Source organism: Phaethon aethereus, assembly GCF_964289735.1.
Source record: "Phaethon aethereus genome assembly, chromosome: 19".
NCBI classification, from domain to species: Eukaryota; Metazoa; Chordata; class Aves; order Phaethontiformes; family Phaethontidae; genus Phaethon; species Phaethon aethereus.
Window position 1 is genome coordinate 1,903,769 of NC_138595.1, and position 16,916 is coordinate 1,920,684.

A 16,916-nucleotide genomic window follows, 5' to 3' on the forward strand; every position below is an offset into this window, starting at 1 on the left:
TAATGAAAAAATAGGATTCTGGGGAATGATCAGTTATGTTTGCCATCAATTAATACAGATGTACATTAATAACTATCAATTCCCCAAAAACAAACTTTTGAATGGTGATGCTCAGATAATTTTTAGAAACGTTAATTACTATCTGGAGGAAACATTGTAATATTTACAATATGTCAACTGAAAATGCCAACATACTCATTGCTCGTACGGTGGTGTGCTACAGGTTTTGTGGTTGCAAAAAATGTTTATGAAACTGGAAAAGCTTACGGCTAAAGCTATCCACCTACTGTATGTCTAAACTACAGCTAGCACTCCCAGCTGGAAGGTAACAAAATTAACTAACTGGAGTTTTCAAACATATTGGTCAGTCAATTGTGAATTAGTCTGAGGGACAGGGCTGAGACTTAAGAAATTATTCCCAACTAGGTTTTCTATTTTTGCTTTCATTCTGATACTTATAAAAATGAAATAGCAACGCTGTATCAGTCACACAGAGGACATGCAGATTTTAGCAGTATTGATATTATACTCTGATTTAAAGATACCCTTCATCTACTACAAGTGTACGAGTACTACATAACATTAACACTTGTAACCAAATGCTGCATGACAAAGTAAACCAATACTCCCACCCCCGTCCCAGTTTATTCCTTTAAAAAACTAGAATGGAATAAAGAATTACAAAAGCAAGTACTTAACCACAATTGCCCCCAAAAAAAAGTTTTAAAGAAAAGAGCAATTGCAGCCTGCAGTAACTAGAACATGCCTGAAGTGACACATAGGTGCACGTACTCAATTAACCTGTCTCTCAGTATAAGGTCAATACTGCCAAGTTCATCTGTGACAATAGCACTTGGAGTCATACCATTGCCTCCATTATTGATCTGATCCTCCTCAATCCTCCTTTTGACAATCCTAAAATGATTGACATGTGCTCCACAATCCTTTAATCCAAAGCATTCTTAATCCATCTCTTCAGATATGTCTACAGAAAGACACACGAAAAGGCAAGATAAAATATAAGATCCCCCAGAAGAGACAAGTTAGCCACAAACATCCCAACATCCCCAGCTCGTATAAACCATAGCTGAACACTGAGACATTTACACAGCAATACCACAGTCTGAAGAATGTTGGTATTTAACTAGAACTAAATTGAAACAATCCTGACTGACATCAATTAAAACACAATTTACCAAAGACGTGAGGGGAATGTTGATGTTAAGGAGCAAATACTCACTAGGGATTTTACACAAAAATGCAATTCAACACTTCAGCCAATTTGAATAAAACAGTTTGAATAAAAAAAAATGAAAGACTGTACTAAGTAAAGGAAAACTGTGTACAACATGGGGTTCTACAAAAAGATCAGAGCTAGTGATCGTTTATGTACGAGATCGGGATCTGCTGTGGCGGGGAGAGTAGCGTGGAGATCCTCTGCTTCTTCTTGGGGAATAACTGCGGCTTCTGCTGTTGCTTCGACTACGGCTTCTGCTACGACTACGGCTGCGTGACCGAGATCTTCCATAGCTTGGACTTCTTGGGCCATCAACTTTAACACGGATGTAGGCAGTTTCTCCCTATTGAACAGACAGAACTTTCGATTGAAAAGTCTAGGCTTTAGGGCCATCTTTTTAGGCATGCTGACAGACTGAAGGTATCGTTTACTACAGCATGGAAATAGACATCGAAGCTTTAAAGTCTATCTCCTGACAAACCAGCCACAGACTTATATAGCTGCTTTGTATATAGACAATGAACACCACACATTCCTTACCTTCAAATCCTACTGTTAAGCCCCTTGTATCCAATTCTGGCCAAAGAAATTAAGTATGAAACCTACCTCATGAGATCTAAATTTAGTGTTATCCAGTTTTCGCACAGCGTAGGTCATATCTTCCTTCCGTACAAATTCCACGACACCAGTGCCATCTCGGAAAACATCAGCATAACATACATCACCTGCTTCACGCATGTGATCCTTTAAATCCTGCCAACTTCCACTTGGAGGCAGCCCTATATAAAAAGCAAGACACTGCTTTAAAACCGGATTATATTCTCACTCTCTGTAGTTACAGCATCGGCTCGCAGTTAACGAAAGAGACTACTCAGGAAGCAGACGGGCTGCCTCGAGGAGCCGTTAGGATCGTACGGACAGCATTCCTCCCAGGCTACGCGAGACAACGCTTTTTAAGAAACGACTCGGAGCGGCACCACCCCTCGCTGGGAAGCTTGCCTGGGGGACACGGGGGGAGCGCCTGGGCCAAGAGAGAGACATGACTCACCCGAGACGATCACTCTGTACTCCGAGCGCCGGGACGGAGGGCCGTACCGGCCCCGGGGGGCTCCACCCCCTCCACCACCGCCGCCGCCTCTGCCGGTGCCCCGGCCGCTCCGGGGGAACTCCACGCGGAGGCGATACCCATCGTAATCATAGCCGTCCCGCCCGTAGACGGCGTCCTCCGCGTCCCTGCGGGACGGGACGGGGCGGTGAGCGTGGCCGCCCGCCCCCCCGCGCCGCGCCCTGCCCACGCACCGCCCCCCCCCCCCCCCCCGTCTTTGTTCCCCGCTTCCCGCCGGCCCGGCCCCGCCCGCGCCGCCCGCCGCCCCCCTCCCCGGGCCCCCAGCAACGGCGCGGGGGCCCGTTAGCGCGGCCCGAGAAGGGAGGGGGCCGACGGTGCAGGGGCGGGGAGAGGCAGCTCCCAGGCGGTTGCCCGCGCCTCAGGCCCGGGGCTGGGGGGGGACACACGGCCGCAATGGGGCCCAAGCGCCCCTCTCCCAGGGGAGCGCCTGGGAAGAGGTGGGTAGGGGGTTCTCACCTAGGGTCCTCAAACTCGACGAAGGCGAAGGGCGGGCCCCCGCGGCGGTTCTTGAGATCGATGTCGCGGATGGCCCCGTACTTGTAGAAGACGTCCTCGATGTCCTTGGTGCGGATGTCGGGGGGCAGGTTCCCCACGTAGATGCGGCAGTCGTTGTTGCCGGCTGGGCCGCGGATCACGCCCCCTCCGGACATGGCAAGGTCAGCAATGGCTGCGGCGGTGGAGGGCCGGAGCGCGGAAAGCGGGCAGGCGAGCGGGCGCGGGGCCGGGCCGGGCACACGGGAGCTCACACGCCACCTCCCCCAACAACCGCTTCAAAATGGCGACGGCAGCTCCCCTCGCGGTCCTACTGCGCGCAGCGATTTCACCCCAGACCGAAGCACCACCCGCGCTGGCGGCGACCGAGGCAGCGCCCGCGTCTTCCGCCACGCCCTCACTCCTCCGCCCTGCGCATGCGCGGCATCGGAGGAAAGTAGTCCCTCTTTTCTTGCCCCTTGGCAGCTCTCCGTAACAAGCCGAACCTGCGCTAGCTGTGCAGCTCCTGAGTGCGAGGGTGCAGCTAGCTCGGTTCTCCCTCGGAAGCCTCCACTGCCCGCGATGGGGGAAGAACGTAATCCTCGGCCACGGTTTTTACGGCGGCAGGCCGTATGGCGTCACGTCCGGTGCGGCGTCCGCGCCAAGAAGGCCCGGCCAAGGAAGGGGAGGGTGTATCCCACAATGCATCGCGGTAACGGGGGCGCTTGGCGCCAAGGCGTGGGGTGTGTCCCACAATGCACTGCGGTGGCGGGGGGCGGCGGTGGGGCCGTGTGCAGCGGCTGTGGTGAGGCGGGTGGGGGGGGATGGGGGCTCTCTGCTGTGGGCAGAAGGGCTGCGGCCGCGCTCGGGCTGCCGTTACGACTCTGTGGTGTGCCCAGGGTGTGTGGGGAAAAGGGCTTTGGCCGCTGCCCAGGCGGGCGTGAGGGCCGAGGGTAGGACAGCGGCGAGCTGGGTCCGGCTCTGCCACGGTGAAGTAAAATGGCTGCCCTGAGGGTACCGGGAGCTGAATCCAGGCCTGGGTCAGCTGCTCAGCCATGCGAGCATCGTGCTTACGTATCCACTTCAGGAGAGCATTAAAGTTAAGTTTTAGGACTATTGGGTTTTGGTTCCACCACCAACACTGTCCTCTCCAATTTCTGAACGCTGTATTGTGGTTCTTAGGGACTCTTACAATCAGAGTAATTTCATGGTCTGGTCTGGAAGGACATGTAAATCTATTTCACAGCCTGAGCACGATGACTGGACAGAACAAACCTTAAGAATGTACTTGACTTTGTTTTGTGTCTACATAAGTTAATAAAAGCAGAGGAACAAAAAAGCATTTGAGATTGAGGCAAAGTCACATCTCAGGTGGACACATCGATGAAAACATTTCTTAAGGGCTATGTGCTCCTGCAGAAGCACGTGCTAGATGGTGCGTCTTCGGAGGTTTAATGTAGAGTTACGTGAGAAATGCATACAAAAGGGAGCAGAAAAGGATTTCCGGGAGAAATGGTAAGAAAGTAGTGTACAACTATGTTATGTTTATCCGATTATAATTTAAATAAAGTTACTTTAAAACACCAGTATAGTGGTTTAGTTTGTCACAAAGCCCCGAAAGGTGTGGTAAGGCAGTAAATGTCACTTTAGATAGACAAACTGCTCCAGCATGCCCCAAACCCTCGGAGCACAGCAGTGCTTCCCTGGTGTGTCCCACCTCGCCCCAACCCAACACGGCTCCTTGCTCTGCTCGTGCTTCGCTGCTTGGCGTTCAGGTGGCAAATTGCTTTGGAAGTGAGAATTTTTTGCATGCTCCACAAGATATAATGGGAGAGATACTTGAAAAAACGTTTGAAATAGTTGTCCTTTTGCAATCTGGATGTCTCTCGTTTATCCCTTGGTGTCTTCCGTGTGGGCACAAGCAAAGCCATGTGGTGTCGGAAAGGTTGAGTCACTGTAACCACCGTGATGGGGTTAGAGTAGTATCCGAGTGTGTAGAAAAACCCTTTAGGCTCCTAAGTTAATTAAGGGATTTTGAAAAATGTGTCATGCCTCTTCAGTAGAGTCTGTCATGTGTACTTCATTTTTCATGTGTTAATTAAAAATGCATATTCCGCTAGAAAAACAGCAATCCTGGTGACTTACAGTTAGAAAATATTTTCAGTATAACGTCATGACACGTTTAACTGTTATAAATGCCTTTCATTTTTCTCTTGTGTAGGTTGAAATAATGTGCTCTGCCCTGGTGATTTTTAACATTGGTGATATCTATGTTAGATTGCTAGTGGTTTAAATAAAGACTGCTATTAATCACAGAAAGTCATTATGAGAAAGCTCATCTTCAGAAGCGGTGATTTGCAAAGTATAAACTACTAACTATCTAGGGATTTTCTACATCTTTAAAAGAGTGTTATGGTTTCACAATTCTGTTTGTAGCAGAATACGAATTGGTGAGACGGTGACTGCAGTGTCCTTGTGGTTCCAGTGCTGATCTACATGACTTCAGTGGGTGCTTTTGGGTAAATACATTTTTTGAACCAGCACAATTTAAGAAGCTAATTGAGTTACTTGCCAGCTCAGTAGAAATACTTGTTGCATATTAAAAAAAAAGAAAAGAACAAGTCCCCACAAAAAAAGCAAATCTCAAAGACCCTGAATATGCTTTTCCCAGGTATAGGAAAGGTCCCATCCTTTCCCAAGAAATGAGTCTTTATTTTCAAAAACTTATTAAACTGCTGAAAGTTATTCTTAAAGGCATCATAAAATAATGGTAAGTCTACCTGGTTTGTGAAAACCCTATTGCATAATTTCTTTTGTGTGTTAATAATCCTCACAACTGCTTTAAATGATTGTCTTAATTACCTTAATGAAGTGTCTCTTTATAGAAATATTGAATGGGTTCTTCCTCATTACCTTTTTTAGCTCTGTTATCAGTGGAGTGCTTAAAACAGTTGGATAAGCTGCAGAACATTTATTTGCTTTGTGAGAGTAGCTTTTGGCTTTCTGGCAAAGTGTATATATGGAAAATCATTAAACATTAATTATGTGGAAAATAAATTACCGGGAAGGAAATGGTAAATAAACTTGCTAAAAAAAGAGCCAACTACTGTAAACTGACAAGCTTTCATTCTCAAAGTGAGAGTAATGAAAAACAGGGCTTTCCAACTGAGGATATTGATGAATAACGCAAATATTAACCGTGTAACCCAGTATGGGAAGCGTCTGAGCGTGCTGAACTTATCCGGGTGCAGATATGCTGGAGAGCACCCTGTTATAGCCGCTTCTCGGTCTGCTTTAGGCCTGCTCATGTAGCGAAAGAAAAACATCAACTTTGGTTTGGCCCTTTCTGGCATTTTCACAGCCTGCCTTCCTCTCCCCTTCATTCCCAGACCTCTTCCCACCGTGTAAAAATGCACTCTGGCTCTTTGCAAATAACCGCCCCGATGCCGCAGGTGGCTCTTATGCAGAGATACTAAAGTGCTTTATAATGGGGTCACTGCTCGTTTTCTTTAACGATGAAACAGAGGCATTGGAAGCAAGAGGTTCTCCCAAAACGAGGTGGCAGGGTTAGGGGCAGAGCAGGGACCGCAGCCACGTCTGGGCTGGGTTTCTGCCTGCTGGCTTCCGTCACCTTTAGTGCTCGCCTGGCTCTGTTAGTGAGAACCTGTTTTTCCTAATCCTTAGTACGGTAGGATCCAGCTGGGATTAGTCTTTACTAATCTTACTTCGTTGCAAAATAACAGTTCGTCAAAGCTCGGATTGTTCGGAAGAAAAGGGTCATTTTTTAAACAGCATCTTAAATTGTAACGTTTTTTTGGAGAACTAAGCTTTGAATTGTCCAGACTTGCTGTTTCCCTCCCGTAACAATAGTTTTGAATATGCTGCTTGAGCGGTTTCTTTTGGCATTTCAACGCTAACATGAAAGTGCACAGACAGTGTTTCTGGAGCTTGAAATATAAAGCTGGTGTTTCGGGGGCCTTCGATTTTAAATAGTGCCTCAATGTTATCAAAGTTGTTAATTTGCATGTAGAAAAAAGATGCAAAAATACAGCCTGTGATTTTTTTCAGAGAAACTCTGAGTACATTGATAAGACAAGGAAAGTGTGTGTAAGTATGAAAATATTTCCCATAAAAGTGGATGGTGGCAGAGCTCGTTTTACTTGTGTAGATTTATAGGTAAGGAAAAAGATTTCATATGCACGTGCTGTAGCATGTCTTGGTGCAAACGAAAAACACAACACATTTTGACAGTGAATTTTTCCTGAAAGCCAGCCTGAAAGGGCACACACAGGTAGAGATTTAAAGAAGAAAAGCCACCCAGAACACGAGGCTGCATCGACTGGCATTTTCCATAGGTAACACCACCTGAATTCAAATCACGCCTGGAAGCCATTGTGAAAATGCTCATTTGTAGAAATTCTGAAACATTGCTCTTTTTTTCTTCATTAAAACAGCTACACCATTATAGCTGTTGAGGACGGTGTTCCCGGCAGAGCCATGATCGTAAGGTCCCTGGAGCAGACTGCTGAGGTCTTCACGGGACACGTTCCTGCGGCCGCGCAGGACCACGAGCCGCCTCGTTACCCCGGGCTGGTCTCCAGCAGCCTGCCGAGCTGGCTGAAGGAGCGCGGGGAAGCAGATTCTGGTTAAATCGTATGTGGTTATATGTCTTGCTAGTAGCAATTAAAGGTTCATTTTTTTTAAAGTTTAAAAAAATAAAAATCATGGCTTTTGGTGTGATTTCCGCTGTCTTGTTCGTATGTTACCCTGATTTTCAGCGCCTGGTTTCACCTTTGATTCCCATGTGCCAGCACACCATGGCTGGGGACGGGGAGGGGAAGAGGCAGCAGTTAGCAGAAACTGAAAGGTTTAAATGAGCACCCCCAAACCCGTTGTAATTGATTTCTTTCCCTGGAAAACATGCTCATACAGGGCTCTGCGGGCTCCTTCTGCCCGTTCTTCGCAGCTCCCTGCCCCCCGCTGTCACTGAATATTGCAGCAGCCGGTTTCGTTGCTCTTCCCTCTCCCTGCCTGGTGGGATGCTCCAAAGCGTGATGTGGATGGAGGAAAATGAATGCAAACTGTCAATGAAAATAAACCTGCTAAGGTTTATTCTTGGTAAGGAATAAATAAGTGAAAAGGAGTGTGTCTGTTTGGGTCGCTCGTTTCGGAAGAATCGAGGCTGGCCGGCGAGGGTTTCCCCTGCCGCCGCTCCTTCGCTCCTTTTCCCTTTGCTATTTTCATTTCTCTCTGCATTTCCCGGCGTTGCCTCCTTTCCCCTCGACGCCTTCCCACGCCCCAGGCGTGCGGCACACGGCCGGCCGAGCTCTCTGTGCCGGGGGCCGCTGCGGTGGCACGGCATCGGTGCCGGGAGCTCGCCGCTGCCGCTCGGCACCTCCTTTCCCGGCGCTTGTGCTTCGGCTCGGAGCGAGCGACGCCGTCCTGATACAGGAAACCGAAACAGCCAGCGGCGACAGAACACCGAGGAGGTAGCGCCGAGCGAGCGCCGAGTGCTGCGGGGCTTCTTAAACAGGCAGCGTTTTGTACGTGTCCGCTGGAGGTATCGACAGCTTCACCTTTTGTGCGTGGCATCCGTCACCTTCCCCCCCCGGAAACCGCAGTGCCGCGGCACTGCCGTCAGCTGCCGCGGGCGGCGAGAGCTCCGCGTTCAGACGTTGCGGCGGCCGTGCCGTCGAGCCCCGGGAGTGTGGGTAGAGCGGAATCTTTTTGTTCTCCAAAAATAACCCCAATTTGCTAGGCCTCAGTGGTTTTTAAAAGGAGGTTTTCCATTAGCTTTCCATCAGAGAGCCGCCGGCAGTGCTGCCGACATCCCCGCTCCCTCTGAAAAGGGACAACGGGATGCGGCCCCCGTGGCATCAATGTGGGTTTGCTGCTTTTTTTGAATACAAGGAAATAGAATGAGAGAAATGCATTAACATTTGTTTCAAGCAGAATATTTTAAAATACAAGTAAAGTTTTATGAACTGTTCCGTTGACGTGCTTTATGTAAACTTTATGTAAACATTTGAGAAAGGCGAGTGATTGCGATAACTGCTTGAATGCAAAAAGCCCCGCAGACCAAGGCAGGAGTGACACCGAGCCATATATTTTTACTGTCTGAGCTCAATGAAAGGCAAACAAACGAGGAAAAACAAACTGGACGTTTACAAAAGGCCCAGGATGGGAGCAGGTGCCAAGTTCCTGAGCCGTTTGCCGAGCCCAGCGCCCCGGCTAAACGGTACTGCTAAAATCCCCGTCTCTGTTCCCACCGGAAATCCTGTTTCACAGCATTTTATTATCCAGACGTTCCCCGCGTAGGAAACCTCACGGTTCGTATCCCAATCATTCTTAAAGAAGGTGAAAGGCGCAAAACCAACTGCTTTTAAATTGGCAAGTTAAAATACGTAGTCAGAAATGAGGTGTGGAAACATGCTGGCTATATTCTGCTGGCAGTGGCTCTCCTTCGCTCTTCTGTGCGGTACAAAGCAAAAACGAGACAGTTTTAATTTCTTGTACAGCATCGGACTTACTGGTACCGCGACAGCCCAACTAAAATGTGAAATACAAAGAAGAAACCTTTTTTTTTCCCCCCCTCTCCAATACGCCTTTTGGGTGCAGTTACTTGAGGACAGTAAATAAGAATAGTAGATCTTTGTAATTCGAGGCAGCGCCCAAGCATGACCGTCGGATATTATTTCAGTAGTTTCCCAGGAAGCGTATTAACATTTTTATACTCTGAAATACCACCCACGAGAAAGAAAGGATCAAAGGAGCAGCGAGCTTCATGGGATGAGGAGGTCTGGGAGAACTGGGCTGGCGAGGGCGGGGAGCCGCGGCACCGGTAAAAGCCGCGTTTCCTCCGTGGGAACCAGTTAACTGTAAACCCAGCGCGCTGGATCATGCTGTGGCGTATCAGAGGACTTTGCCGCTTCCTTCTTTCGCCTTTCCGTAACGGAGGCTTTCGTCAGGCGTGCACCACTTTGCGTTAAAGAGACGCGGCGGGCGTTTTGCGATAGGGACGGGATTTGCGGAGTTTTTCCTCTGCAGCGCTGCCGCGAACTGAGGAAGGAGCCGGTGGGGAGGTGGGACACAACGGGGCGAAGCTCTTCCAGAGCAAAACGGTAACGCACGCTGTGCTGGGCTCCTTCCCGCGCCAGCCCTCGTTCCTCCTTCTTGTGGCAGGCCGGTCTCCAGCGCTAGCGTTGCCTTCGGGAGGGCTTTGCCGGCCCCCGGGGCCGCCACCACCCAGCACGGGTGTTCTCCTCCGGCAGCGATCCCGCGCACGAGCCACCGGCCGCCGTCTCCCGGCACCAGCTCCCCTCGCTCCGCGCGCGCGGGGCTGCAGCTGGGACCGGCTTTCTCTTTGAAGCGGCGGTCGCGCGTAGCCGGGCTGTGCACGCACGCGCGCCGCGTCCGGGTCCGTCACCTTTCCGTTACGGCCCGCGTGGCCGCGGCGCGCTCTGCCCGGGGCCGTCCCCTGCCAGGCTTTTTTGCTGTTAGCAGCAGAGGAAGAAAGAACCGTAAATGTGCGCTTGCCGGTCCTCGGGGCGACATAAAGCAGTGCCTCTGTACTTTTGTTTGCTCCCAGAGCATCAAAGACGTCAGTGAGGTTTTTTTTTTTTCCTCTAGGGCTTTTTTTGTTTATTATTCCCCTTTTTATTCCTCCTCATCCTCCCGGACAGTGGGCAGCTTTGCCCCCTTTGCTTGCCTGTTTGGAGTTAAGCATGAGCTGAGCGCTGTGATGGACGGGGGCTGAAGTGCCCTCCAAGCACTGGTGGGACTGGGCTGAACTGGAAATGCACCTTCCAGACACCCGTGTTGGTGGTTTACACCGAGGGCGGGGGTTTGGGCGCAGCTCTGGCAGCCGCACGGGAGCCCAGGGAAAGCCGCTGGCTTCCCGGTGCTCCGCGGCGAAGGCGGACGTGTTCGATGGCGGCCGGCACAGCGGCGCGCGTGGAGCCCGGCACGGAGGCAGAGCCTCTGCGGCCGCCGAGGGCTGCTTCTGAGGAGCCATGCCGTCTGTGCAGGGCCCGGCTCCGCTCCCAGGAGTATTTCCTTGCCATGGGACCTAAGCAGCTGTTACGTTCCCCAGAAAAAAACCACCACCTTTACAAACTTTGGCAATGTGTAATTTGTTTGCTTAGAAACCTCTACTCTTTCCTTGCCACGAAATGCATTCCTGACACCTCCTCCCCGTATCGCCGTGAATAGCTAGCACCGCTCAGACCGGGGATGTGGCTGGACCCGGCGCGGTAATTCCCACCCCGGGGGAGCCGGGCAGGGAACGGGGCGCGATCGCAGCCGCAGGAGGAAGAGCCACATCAGTGGCAGGAAACCAGGAATGTTCCCCGCATCCCAACAGAAGAGCCGCCTCGCACTTAGGCTGGAGATGCAAGCAGGGTCTCAGCCAACTGTTTAAAAATCAATCCCTCGTGCCTAGAGGAGGCTCTGCCACTTTCTGTGGGCAGGCGCGAGGCAGGAGATGAGCCGGGTCCGGAGGGTGGTGGGGTCAGAGTCACCCCAGCTGAGCATCGCCTGTTTTCCTGGCTCGTGCTGGAGGTGCCAGAGGGAGGTGGATCCCTGCTCCGTCTCCCTGCTCCGGCCTCGTGCTGGGGCTGAGCCCTGGGCGTGCTGCCGGCGAGAAGCGGGGCTGTGGGCAGAGCTCTGCGTCAGGGCAACCTCTCCCCCGCTGGTATTTCTAAGGCAGATTAAGTGGTAGCAGAGCAGCCTTAAGCATTCCTCTAATTAAAACAAAATCCCTCGTGGCCTCTTATATACAGAGATGTTACAGACTTCGGGGAGGTATAAAATGTATATTTATTGATTGGATCAACCATGCAACTCCTTCCATAGAGTCCAGTGAGAATATTAATAGACGACTGACCGGGCTGGCGAGGAGGGCAGGGAAGGGGGGTTTGGCCGGTGCTTTCGCCGATGCCAGCCCACTGGGCTGCTGGCCCAGGTGCCTGAGTCACGGTGAGCCCCTGAGTACCTGCCTGGTATATGTACATATATACGTTTATATACATAGCTGCTTAGCTAGGCGTCACCTCCAGCGCCCGTCCTGGGAGCCCCTCATTTCTGGCGCTGCTTTGCTGGGCTGGTGCTGGTGTGGGACGCGCTGCCCGGCGCTGGGCTCCCGCCCCTTCGCCGGCTGGGGGTTTGCGGAGTTGCAGCCACGGTGGGTTGTTTCTGGCTGCTTTGCTTCTGAGTCCACTCACAATGGTCGTTTTTTCGACTGCAGGGAGGCAGGATCGTTTCTGGTAAAGACCCAGGAGCGATCGAGGGACGGAACTTGCCTTCCAGTGAGAAACAACCACTCGAAAGCTTTTGCGGGCTGAGATTTTGTACTTAGCAAGTTGCTCCACCTTGAAGAACAACCCCAGGAAATGTGAGTGTGTAGTAGAAATGTCTGCAGGCCTGGATTAAAACAGCGCTGGCAGATGATGCTGTAGCTTCCACAATGTAAACATTACAGAAAAATTGTGTAAATATGGGGGATTCTATTTTTTTTCCTCATTTTTTCCCTCACTCAGGCCAGGAACTGCTAGAACTTAAATAAATCACTGCAGAAGTGACACTGACCTAAATCATTTTACACAGCAGAGACCTTGTCTCCTGCTCTTGGAGCTTCTCATATTTATGCTGTGCCAGAACAGAGTTTAAGTTGTCTGTGCGGCAGCAGCTCCTTCCTACGCCCCGGGGAGCTCGGAGGAAGGTGTGAGATCAGCTCGTGTGTGTCAGCAAGGCTGCTGGGGAGACCAAATGCTCAGCTCACGTGTGCCGGGGGAACCAGCGGGTGTTTTTGGTGCTGCGCCGTCCCATGCACGGTGCTGGCAAGTTTCCCTGCCCCGCTGCGGGGCTGCTGCTCTGCCCGGCTCTGCTTGTCCCCGCAGGAGCGCCCGGTCGGGTCATGCATGGGTGCCTGGTTAATTCACGCCTGAGCGTCCGATCAGGGAACGCACAAGTGCCCGGGTAATTCACATGTCAGCACCCAGCGAGTTCATGCGTGTGCTCCCAATGAATGCATGCATCAGCACGCAGGTAGCTCACACACGAGTGCCCGGGAGGTGCAGGAGTGCCCAACCAGCGCACGCGTGAGCAACCGAAAGGATCCTGCATGAGCGTGCCGTGAACCTGCACACAGATTTACAACTAGTTCACGCACGAGTGTAGGATTAGTCCACGCATGAATGCCTAGTTAGTGCATGCATGAATGCCTAATTACTGTACACATCAGCACCCAATTAGTGCATGCATGAGCACCCAAGTAGTTCACGCATGAGCGCCCAGTTATTCTGCATATGAATGCCCAATTAGTGCGTGCATGACTGCTCAATTATTTCATGCATGAGCACCAAGTGATTTGCACAATTTCCCAGCTGGTTCACCTGTGAGCACCCAGCGTGTTCCCAGAGCGGGGACGCCCCTGGGGACTGCAGCCCGTGGCTGCCCCGCAGCTGGGAAGGGAGGAGCAGGGCAGAGCGGAGGTAATGCAGAGAGCAGCACGGAGTCATGGCTGCTGTGGATGTGCCGCGACGGTGCAAGAGGAAAGCCCCAGCCTGCAGCCAGCCCAAAGCCACCTGGCATGCCTCGGCACCCTCGAGCCCGTCCGAGAGCAGCGCTGCGCTCTGCTCAACCACAAAAAAACAACCCTGGTGAGTGCTGTGGCTCACAGGAGGGTGAAGTAGATGATCACAACAGCCCTTCCAACCTTAAAAATTTAGGAAGACTTTGATGCGCGGGCAAGGCCTCTTGCAGCTAAACCAAGTTGGGTTTAGGGCTGGCGCTGGAGCACCCAGCCCAATTGCTATAATGGGAGGGAGGACAGAAAAGAAAAAATGGAGAAACTCAAGGGAAGAAGTCAAATTAACGCTCATCCTTGACCTGGCCCTGCAAGCACATCAAGTCTGTGTCCTGAAACCCCGCTGCCTCGCGGTCAGACTGGGACCCCTGCAAAGCCTGCTGCGGGAGCGAAGCCGCAAGGCACAAGTCACACAGCACGTGGTTTGATGTGACTTTTCCTTTGGTGCTTACGTTGTCTCTAAACCTGCCTTTCACTTCGGGAGAGATCAGATTAAAGGGAGTTCCCAGCTGGTCTGGGAGCCTGGGCTGGGGTGCGGGAGCCGGGAGCCACGCGCTGGCCGGCTCAGCCGGGCTGCGTCACCCCTCGTCCCTCTGCATGCACAAAGGCAGTTGTTATGTTCCCATGCTAATATGACCCCGCCGAGATTCCAGAGAGATATTTTTATTTATGGATCCTGCATGAACTGCACACCGCAAGTCACTTGCAAAAACTTGCAGAGAGCAGATGACCTGAATACATATTAATAAGGCTCACAAGTTGTTTAGTATTAGTTTTTTCTATCACGCTTGCAGGATGGCAAGGAACACACTACCTCGTGGAAAGCAACGTTTAGACAAAAAGCCCTCTGGAGCTTGTCACATTTTTAAGCCCGTTTGCCTTGGAGATAAGCCCAGGCTGCCCTGACATGAAGCCACGCTGTGGCTGCCTCTGCTCCGGGACGGACCCCGGGGAGACAAGGAGCGATAGCTCTGTGCGTGCCGGAGCCATGGAAGGGCTGTACCGGTTTTGGGGATGGGCAGGCAGGGCATTGCATGGCCGGAGGGCATGTTTGGGCGTTTCAGAGCCCTGGTGCATGATGCTGATGGGAAGCATTTGACCCAGTCCCTGGGTCATCCTTCTGATGAAGGAGCATTTCTCCCTGGGCAGGAACACCTCGACCCCCGGCGCCTGCGGCCCCGCTGCTCCCAGCAGCAATAACGCGTAGTGACCCCTTACCCGGCTGGTAAGGGGTGCTTACTTGGGGGGCAGTCCCACGGCTGGTATTCGTGCTCTCGGGTCTCACTCCGGACTGAAAGCCTTTGCGGTTCAGGCGTGGGGATGAGGTGCTCAGAGCGCTGGGCACGGGGAGAACATGGTTCCCAGTGCCCAGGGAGGATGTGAGAGTAACCAGTGGGAGACACAAATGCACCCAGACTGGATCTTTGCAGTGAAGAGGATGGCAGGTAGTGAAAATGCTTTATTGTCCCAAAGTTGTGAATGATAAACTGGGGGTCTTGGGATCTGATATTGATGTTAACAGACTGCTTACGGTGATCAAACCCTCAGCATCAGCAGTGGCAGCTCCCCACTGGAGCTTTATAGAACATTTCCTTTTATAGAGCATTTTCTTTTTCCATGGGATTTATTCAGGTTCTATAGCAGGGATTCAGGGAGATAATAACGTTCATTAACCGGGGTGCTGAAAACTGCTTCGCAAACAAGATTGATCAAAGCAGCTCAGGACTGATAGCAAACCCTCTGTAATGCAGTTTGCAAAACACTTGCCACAACAGTTGACTCCTGGTAAAAAATACCTCGTTGGGCAGCCTCAGGGGGGCTGTGGCCGGTGAGGGACCCAGCTCCAGCGAAGGCCAGATCCGGCTCCCCCATCGCCCAAGGCAGGCGCCAGGTCTCGGTATTGGGGTGAGAGCACCCAGGAGGAGCCGCCAGCCAGATCCTGCCCCGGGGCCGATGCGGGTGCTGGTGTGGCAGGTCACTGGGGTGCCCGGCTGCATGCAGACCCGTGCCCCCGGGCAGCGCTTGCCACCCCATGGGTGCCTCGTGGATGGGCTGTCACTTGCCGGGGAGAACGATGCCTTTTGCAAGGGGTCAGACTGGAGGCTTTCCCCCCGGCAGAAGCCGAACGCGGGGCTGAGCTGCTTGGCAGCGCCGCCCTCACTCACATCTCGTTTCTGTGCGGTTGCTTTGCAGCACATCTCTGCGTGGAGATCGGGAGTTGCCGGCTCTTCGCTCGATGCATCATCAGGAGGATGATTATCGGTGGTCGCGATGTCACTAGACGAGCACCCGCAGCCGCCCCGGCTGCGATGCGGGCGGGCAGGACCTGACGGAGGGGGTTTGTGTTGACACGACCAAGTGGCCAGATCCCGCTTCGTGCGGAGCAGCAGCCCTGCTCCGGGGTGCCCGGGTGTCACTGCCGTGCCCACACCCCCCGGGCACGCGGGGAGAGTGAGGAGGTGAATTCATAAAAATAAAAGAAGGTGCTTTACTGCTGCTGTTGGTTTTATTGATTATTGGCAAAAGAGAGCGACCCATGGTGGAGCCTGGAGAAGAGCAAGGAGGTGATCAGAGGTGCAGGAGGAGGAGAGAGGGAAGGAATTCCTGCGAAGAGGAGATGAAGGCAACATTTCTACAGTCAACTGCTATGGACATGGCCTACAAAATATGCCAGTGTGTGTGTCCATGGTGGGGCAGAGCAGAAGTAATGGGCTGAGTTGTAGCAAAGTGGGTTTAGGTTAAATAAGAAGAAAAATCTCCTATGGGGGATGTTACTGCCAAGGTGCAGCATGGAGCGGAGCTGGTATGATACTGCAGCCGCACTGTCAGCCCAGCTTTCGGTTCCCAGACCTCTGCGTTTCTTATGGCAGATGTGCACAAAGTCTGCAGTTTTTAACTTAAAATCGCCTGGGATTGGAAACACGTCCCGCGGGGAAGTGCGTGGCCGTGGGGCAGGAGGAGCACAGCCTTAGATGGCAAACTGCTCCTCACCGCCAGGCCCTTTTCCTGCTAATCCCTGTGAAGTGCCTTATATAGTGCACTCAGAGGAATTTATAAATAAAGGCTTTTTGTCACAATTCAGGAACGCGTCTCCCTCTGGCATTTGAAGCACTTTCTGCCGTCAAGGCCGTGCTCCTTCACGTGCAAAGAGCAGTGCCGAGCCTGCAATGCCCGGCGGCGGCCACGGCCAGGGCTGTGCCGGGCAGGAGTGGGGCTCCTCCACCCCCTCTTGCTTGCTGACCACTTTGGGGAAGGAGGCAGGAGGTAACGGGCTTACGCTGGGATTTACAGAAGCAGGCACCCACACTGGAGCCAGCTCTGTGGACCGTTGACTGTCGCCATTTGGGTTCAGGACCGCCGTTTTATACCTCGTCCCTTTGCAGCTGAGTCCCTGGGGCACCTCCGTCCTGCCCTGGGCTGAAGGCGCCTGCAGGCATCTGCAGGACAGGCAGGGCGGGAGGGAGGCGAGTGCTGCCTCTGCACCCGCTTGCACCGGG

At 52.3% G+C, this 16,916-nt stretch overlaps 1 protein-coding gene across 1 annotated transcript; it reads right to left on the reverse strand.

Annotated features, from left to right (window-relative positions):
- Positions 1–962: 962 nt before the first annotated feature.
- On the reverse strand, positions 963–3,013 carry SRSF1 (serine and arginine rich splicing factor 1; the record flags this gene model as incomplete). The annotated part of the gene is made up of 5 exons (XM_082008419.1): positions 963–985; positions 1,394–1,580; positions 1,844–2,016; positions 2,286–2,470; positions 2,820–3,013. 5 exons carry the CDS (start codon positions 3,011–3,013, stop codon positions 963–965), a joined length of 762 nt encoding a protein of 253 aa, XP_081864545.1.
- Positions 3,014–16,916: the final 13,903 nt, after the last annotated feature.